The sequence below is a fragment of the Mustela nigripes genome, chromosome 14 (genome assembly GCF_022355385.1).
Source record: "Mustela nigripes isolate SB6536 chromosome 14, MUSNIG.SB6536, whole genome shotgun sequence".
NCBI classification, from domain to species: domain Eukaryota; kingdom Metazoa; phylum Chordata; class Mammalia; order Carnivora; family Mustelidae; genus Mustela; species Mustela nigripes.
In genome coordinates, this window is record NC_081570.1 from 11,354,121 (window position 1) to 11,361,411 (window position 7,291).

Genomic DNA, 7,291 nt, shown 5'->3' on the forward strand with positions numbered 1-7,291 from the left:
ACTGTATCTCCCCTCCTCCGGGCAGCCCCAGGCTTCACAGCTGGCAAAGCTGGGAGGACCAGGAGTGGGCCAGTGAGGGGCTGGACCAGGAAGACAGCATTAGGAGATTGGAGGGGGGGATGGCTCAAGGGAGGGGCGTGCCTAGGGCTGAGAGCATCAGAGATGCTTCATGGCTCTGCAACCCTGGGCAAATGCCTGTCCCTCTCTGGATATCAGCTTCCCTAAGTCTATTCGGGCTATTATAATAAAATACCATAGACTGGGTGGCTCATAAACAACAGAAATTCACTTCTCACAGCTCTGAAGGTAGGAAGTCCAAGATCAAGGCACCAGCAGGGGCCTTGAGGACCATCTTCCTGGTTTATAGCCTGCACTTTCTGCGTCTTCTTCGGGTTGAAGGGGCTACAGAGCTCTGCATGAGGCTCTGCCCTCAAGAGATGATCACCTCCCAAAGGCCCCTAATACCTTTGCTTTGGAGATTCGGATTTCAAACTATAAATCTGGGAAGATCGGCAGCGGGGCTGGGCCACAGCACAGCCCACCTGCACCCTCACCTCAGGAGATGGTCCCTCCTCCTCCAGGCTTCCCTCCAGAGCCCCAAAGTTCAGTGGCTCCAGGGCCCTGGGCAGCAAGCATGGCTACTCTTTTCCCAAAGGTCCCTCTAAGTCAGGGCCCACCCCTGAACTGTTGTGGGGCACAGTCACTACCCCTTCCTCCCAGGGACCCTCAGGGCCCATGGAGGGGGTGGGGTGAGTGGAGAGGTATTCGTCTTTGAGCTGTTGTGATTTTTTTTTTTTTAAGATTTTATTTATTTATTTGACAGAGAGAGCACAAGTAGGCAGAGCGTCAGGCAGAGAGAGAGGGAGAAGCAGGCTCCCCCCTGAGCAGAGAGTCCGATTCGGGGCTCGATCCCAGGACCCTGAGACCATGACCTGAGCTGAAGGCAGAGGCTTAACTCACTGAGCCACCCAGGCGCCCCTGAGCTGTTGTGATCTAATGGTGGAATTTTTGGCACCAAAGCGGGAAGAAGGCAACTTCTTGGTGGCCCTGCGACACTTCACTGAAGTGGTCTCTCTCTCCAAGCCCTTAGAGGGGGGCTTCATCAGGACCCCAGACCCTCTCCCTGGACAACACACACAGGACCTGCCACATAATCTGTGGTGTGCAGAGTTTCAGGATGGCAACAGCAGAGCATTAAACCAGGTGGGAAGACCCCTCTGAGTGTGGGACCCACGTGGCAGGCCCATGAAGCTGGCCTGAACCCACACAGTGTGTCTACACACGCTTCTTGCTCTCCCTGTAACCTGCCCAGAGGACACACTGCAGGCACAGCCACTGGCTCTTACAACGGTTGCTCGCGGTTCCTTCCTCCCTCAGGCTCCCAGGTCTGCACTACCGTGAAGCAGCAGGCTCACGTGGCACAAGGGCTGGGCTTCCGGGGGCTGGGAAAGTGGGGCTGGGACAGCAGGCACTGGGCTGCCAGTCCACCGCCCTCCCCACCTTGTCCTTACGCAGCAAAACAGCAAAAGGGAATTGTTCACCTCTTGGTCTGGGGTGAAGGAGCGTGACAGGTGATTCTCTGACTGGAGCAGGGCTAACCGGGAGAAAACTGTCCTGCTGATGCAGAGCTGGTACCCTAGAAGGAGGCAGAGGCTTCCTTTTTGGGGGAGATTCAAGCCCAGAGGTAAGTGCTGGACGTGGGGCAGCTGGTACTCACAACACAGGTACCAGTGCCTGGGAGGCAGGGTGTCACATTCAGGCCCAGAGGCCACCTTCTCTGGGTCCCACTCCCAAGCTTTTCTGTTGCCTGCTGGGGTAAGGTCTACTGGAGCTAAGAACAGAGAATGGGCTGAACTCACTGCCCGGAAGCAGAGCTGAAGCCTACCATGGGAGGGTCTATGGCACCTGCTGTGCGCCACTGTGAGGCATGGGCTCCTGCCCAGGGAATATTCCTACTCTGGGGTATGGGGTAAGCTTGGGTCTCAGCTCTGAACCAGAGTTGGGGGTAAGAAGGCACTAAAATCAGCCCTTTAGGTCCTGGAAGGGGTGACGAACCTATGGGTAGTGCCCAGGGTGGCAGACATGGTAGACACCAGGCAGGCAATGTCCAGGAGTGGAGCCAGAGTGCAGAGGTACAAACCTCCTGTGCATGTCAGCAGGGGGTGTGTAAATGTGTGGACAGCAGCATTTTAGAAGGAGTGTTAGGATGGGGTCTTGCATGTTGATCCCATCTTGCATGTTGTACAGAGCTGCTGATGCTGCCTTTTCAAGAGGGGGTTCCAAGGGTCAGCTGGCTTTTGGGGTCACATATCTGGGCCCTCAGTCCCTTCCAGCTGGCTCAGACTCAGGCTGGGCCTCAGCCCACCATTGGGGGGTGTCAGAACACATAAGGGCCCTCTTCATAGCACCCACCCCCACACTTCAGCCTGCATTCACCGGTGTCTGGTAGACGGGGCAAATGTGAGACACAAGAATGGGCAAGTTCACTCGTTTTCCTTCACCTGCCCTTGCTGGCTTTCCATAGGGCAGAGCTGCCTAACAGGGCAACTCACTCCCTGACCCCACCTGGTCCAGTCCCTGGCCCTGTATAGTGAATTTTCTGATTCTCCAGGTTGGTGGGGCCCCTGTTCTAAGCCTAGCTTGACACCTTCCTGATGGAGAAAGGTGCTGCAGAGAGAGAGGGCTCACCTCCTGAACACGTTGGTGGACTACATTTCCCAGCATGCCCTGCCTCATGTAACCATGTGACTCTGTGTTAGCCAATGGATGGTGGGCAGAGGCCAGGTCCTTGGAGACCTTCTAGATAATCTTCCATTTGTGCTCATTCCCAGTGGGCTGACTGGGGGGTTGAAGTCCCAGGCCAAAACAGGAAGCCACATGTTAAAGACCTCAGAGTCAGGGTCTCTACATGAGTTCAATGAGCAGACAGAGCAAGAAAGAAACTTCTATAGAGTTAAACCACCAAGATTTCAGGATTTATCTGCTACAGCAGACGGCCTAGACCCTCAGGTCAGAAGGAGAAGACCAGGGACACCCAGATGCCCTCAGACCACTGGCCCACTGAGCCTTGTGCCCCCATCTCGCTGTCAGGAATTCTGCATGGAAGGTGCTGCTGGGGCAGGAGGCTTCTTCTCAGGGCACCATCCTCCCAACAGGGCCCTCTGGCCAGTCCTCGGAATGAGATCAGACATTCCTGCCTCAGCCCTAGGACCTGGCTGCTGCCCTCTGCCTTGGGTCACGTGAGGGTTGGGAGTAGGGATCAGCTTGGGGTGTTCTCAGAGGTGTTGGGAAGCACGCCAGCTGCCACCTGGTCCTGATGCCACAGCTGTTCAGCCAAGCCATTGAGCACATGGGCAATGTCGACTAGCCCGGCCCGCCCATCCAGAGTGCGCCCATCTGCCAGCCGCCGCCCTGGCACACTCTTCACCCGCAGGAGCGGCAGTCCCCAAGCCTGCCGGAAGGCTGTGAGGTCCCGCTCAGGCACATCTGTGTGCATGTACTGGTCAAATCTGCAGGAGGGTCAAGGAGCCTGGCCGGGTACCTCTGTGTGCCACCTCATCACACCCAGCCTTAGCCCTCCTCCCTGGGATGGTGGCAGGGGGGAGCACGCCTGCTGCCTTTAAGATAAAGTCCATGGGACTAGACCCCACAGCTGGGCAGAGGTAGGGTTCCTGATCCCCTTGCTCCATGCCTTGCCAAGTGTGGCCTCTGACCGTCCTAGGGGCCACCCGAAGGATACTTGGAGCCGATGACCATCCTGACAACACCAGGGGCCTCGCCTGCTACTCGGGCCAGCTGTCCAGGGAGGTCTTCAAAGGACGCACGGTCGGTGAAGGAGAAGAGGAAGAGGAAAGCATCTGTTTTCTCCTTGCAGGCCTGGGTATGGAGAGGCTGATGAGAGGCTTATAACCACAGGCCCTGAGAAGTCTCAGCTCACTTCCTCCCTCCACAGGACCAGTCCCCACTGCCAGCTCAGAGCTCTCCCACCTGGGGCAGCACCCTCAGCCTGTGCCCAGATCTGGCTCCTGCAGATCAAGCAGGCTGGGCTCAGACACTCAGATTCCGAAGCCCATCTCAGATAACCAGCTCCTCCCAGACCCTCCCAGGCCCGCCTGTCTGCTCACCGGCAGCATGTGATCGAACTTTTTGAGTGCAGACTCCCCACAGTCCCAGAACTCAAAGCGGAACATGACAACACGGTCGCTGGCCTGCAGCTTGGCTGGCCAAAATACCACAGTGGTCTGGATGCCTGGGGAGGGTCAGCCATTCAGCATGGGGAAGGCAGAGTGGAGAGGGTTAAGGGGACCAGGAAGGAATAGAAAGAAGACATGTCCCTGGTGGGTCACCAGCCTGAGAGGGAAGGCATAGTCACTGACCTGGGAGAATTCTCAGTCTGATGGGAGAAAACACCTGCCTAGATAAGCCTCCAGCTTGCTGGAGAGATGCAGCTTAGCCCTAGATGAAGCAGTTTCACTTGTATGCACAGGGGACCCAAAGGTACAGGATACTGGATAATGTTGCAACCTGCTGGCCAGTCAGCGTCCAGTGGGAGGACACACGAAGGGAGGGGTAATGCTCCCTGAGCACCTCTCTTGAGCCAGCTCAGTACTATCTCTAGTACTTTGGGGTTGGTACTATTACCTCTGCTGAACAGAGGAGCCAGAGGTAGGCTCAGAGAAGTGAAGTGACTTTCCAAGGTTGCAGAGTAAATGGTGGGACAAGGGCCAGACTCTCCTCCATCCCAGGCAAGGCCTCCCTGGCTGGACTCACCAGTGGTCTCATGGTGTATGACGGGTACCTCTAGGCCAGCCAGCTTGGCCACCAGCGCTGTCTTGCCCACGCCACTCTTCCCAGACACGAAGATCTTGTAGCTGGCTGTGTCAATGGCCACGGGTGGGGGCAGCACTGGTCGCTCCAGCAGCCCTGGAACAAGAAGGGAGCCAGAGGGGGTCAAGAGGTCCACCCCACCAGACCCAGCAACTCTAAGAGCTTTTCAGTGCCTGCAGCCATGGTTTTCTATGCTCATTACAGAGGCCTGGGACACAGGGGGGTCCCTGGATGAGCCCTGCTAAGAAGCTCACAGCTCACCTGTGCTCTATGAGCGGCACCAAGACCTACTCCAAATAATACCAAGTTACTTGTATCTGAAGTTGGATGCACGAGATTGTTTTTACTGATACTATTATCCCATGTTCTAGATTTCCCACACGTAAAGGCAAGGTTTTTCGTAGTTTTTCCTCAATGGAGAAATATTAGCAAAAATATTCTCAATTACTTCAAATAAACTCAGTACAATCAATAAATCAAGATCTTTATGAATCCTTTTAATTTGAAAAAAAAAAAAAAAGAATTATGATACATCCATAGGCTTGGGATCTGAAAGTCCTAAGTTGTGGGCTGCCCTCTCATTTTCTGGCCAGAGCTGAGCCCCCACAGCGGATGCCAGGCCCCTCTGCTGATGTCAGCCCAACCCTGGGTGAGTTGGCTCATCCTGGGAAACATGAATGTCTTGTCTTAGAGACAGCAGGTTGTAGAAGAGGCATGCCTCTGATTACTAGGCTGGATCTTGGAGAAGTCTGTAAGGTGTACTGCTGAGGGTAATTGGGAGTCTGTTGTATAACGTGCCCAGCAGAAGGCCTGGCACAGGGTGAGAACTCAATCAACAGCCTCTCTGGTGACAATGGTTCTTGGCAGCGTTTCGGCTGTTTCCATGTCCCTGGCTCTGATGATGGAATAAGCTCTAAGGTGATTCGGGGGTGGGAGCCCCAGAGATAGGGCTTCCAAGGGTCTCCAAGGTTGAAGAGTGCAGCAAAGCAGGCCCTCACTGCCCTACTAATTCACTCTCCCCAGGGAACAACAGGTGACACTTCTCACCAGGGAGTGACAGGCGACAAGCCCGGGGGTCAGGCACTTACCAAACACCCGTCTGCGGTTCTTGCGTAAGATGCAAGCCAGGTACTCCTTGCCCTCAGCACTCTCGTGCCAGTCTGGAACAATCACCGAGCCCGGGGCAGGTGGTCTGGCCATGGCTGGGCGACCCGAGGGGTAGGGAGATGGCAGAATGCTGAGTAGGGGATGGGAGACGGTAACCGTCCTGAGCTGGACCTGTGATCCCACTCAACCTGCTCTCTGACTCTCCTCCTTGGGGTGGGGGATCAGTCACGGCACCCCACCCTTATCCCCATTAACGCTATTGGAACCCGGGCTTCCTTTCACGGTCCTGGGGAGTTACGCAATCCCCGTCTCCCTCTTATTACCCAGAAGGTGCAATCCCATAGTTACTTCCCCATATTGCTCCCTGGGGGATACTCATCCCATTCATTGCCGGGGGTGGGGGTGGGGCATTTGCAGAGCCCTCCCCTCCCTTGTCATCTCCGGGCGGGCGGGGTTGTTACGTGGCCCTGCTTCTCCTCTGCCTCGATCCCGACTACCTGGGCCACCCAGCCCTCACCATCAGCGGGGCCCGTCGGCGAACGGGCCGGTGAAGAGCTGGTCCCTTTAAAAACCCAGCCCGCGCCCCCACCGCTTAGCCCGCTCGGGTACCTTCCGCCCGGCTCGCATTCGGCCTCGGAGCCCGCCGCCCGCCCAGGCGCGGGTGTTTGAGGCGCATGTGCGGACGCTGTTGTCAGGGAGACGCCGGGGGCGGGGCTGGCCCCACTTGACAGTCCGCGGCTACCTCCCGGCGGCGACACCCAGGGCAGAGCCTTCCACCCTCGGCCGTGGTTCTTCTTCATTGTTCAGTCCGATCCCCCAGGCATTCCTCCAAAAATCTGATCAACTCCCGCGTCTCCAGGAGCCTTCCCTGCCTCTCAGTGCCTCAATCTCCCTTCAAGAAAGTGGAGGTAAAATACTATTGCCTCCTAAGGTGTTTTGTTTTGTTGACAACAGCGCTCGGCCCATAGCAGTGCTCAGTAAGCTACTATTCTTGCTGTTACTATCGCTCTGTTAATTCTGCTCGCAGGACCTAAATGATGAGTTAGACACCTGTGGCTTCACCAGTGGGGAACCAGAAGCTCAGAGCGTGACGGACTTGCTCAAGGTCTTAAAAATGAGTCAGAGGCCCACAGGATTATGCTGGCCGGTCATTCATTTATTGATTGATTCATCCCATTCATTCAGCAAATACTTACTGAGCACCTACTATGTGTCGGTGCACCCCGCCCCCTGGCCCTGGCAATACAGAGACTACCAAGACCTGCTCCCTCCCGGAGCTGATATTTCAGCACTGACGCCTACAGCCCCTCTCCACTGTTCCAGCAACAGGCACCGGCCTGTTTCCAGAAGGTGGGCG

General features: G+C 56.1%; 1 protein-coding gene across 4 annotated transcripts; it reads right to left on the reverse strand.

The window, feature by feature from the left end:
- Window positions 1-2,962: 2,962 nt before the first annotated feature.
- CPLANE2 (ciliogenesis and planar polarity effector complex subunit 2) lies at window positions 2,963-6,821 on the reverse strand. 4 transcript variants are annotated; one of them, XM_059376354.1, is made up of 6 exons: window positions 6,544-6,821; window positions 5,916-6,064; window positions 4,771-4,923; window positions 4,125-4,249; window positions 3,740-3,876; window positions 2,963-3,509 (listed from the first exon to the last, which is right to left on the reverse strand). In XM_059376354.1, exons 1-6 carry the CDS (start codon window positions 6,732-6,734, stop codon window positions 3,260-3,262), a joined length of 1,005 nt encoding a protein of 334 aa, XP_059232337.1. In that variant the 5' UTR covers window positions 6,735-6,821; the 3' UTR covers window positions 2,963-3,259. The 4 variants fall into 4 exon arrangements, with proteins under 4 accessions (XP_059232337.1, XP_059232338.1, XP_059232340.1 ...); XM_059376355.1 differs by having other exon boundaries at window positions 5,916-6,029; window positions 6,544-6,625; XM_059376357.1 differs by lacking the exon at window positions 6,544-6,821 and adding an exon at window positions 6,452-6,530 and having other exon boundaries at window positions 5,916-6,029.
- Between the last annotated feature and the right edge of the window lie 470 nt (window positions 6,822-7,291).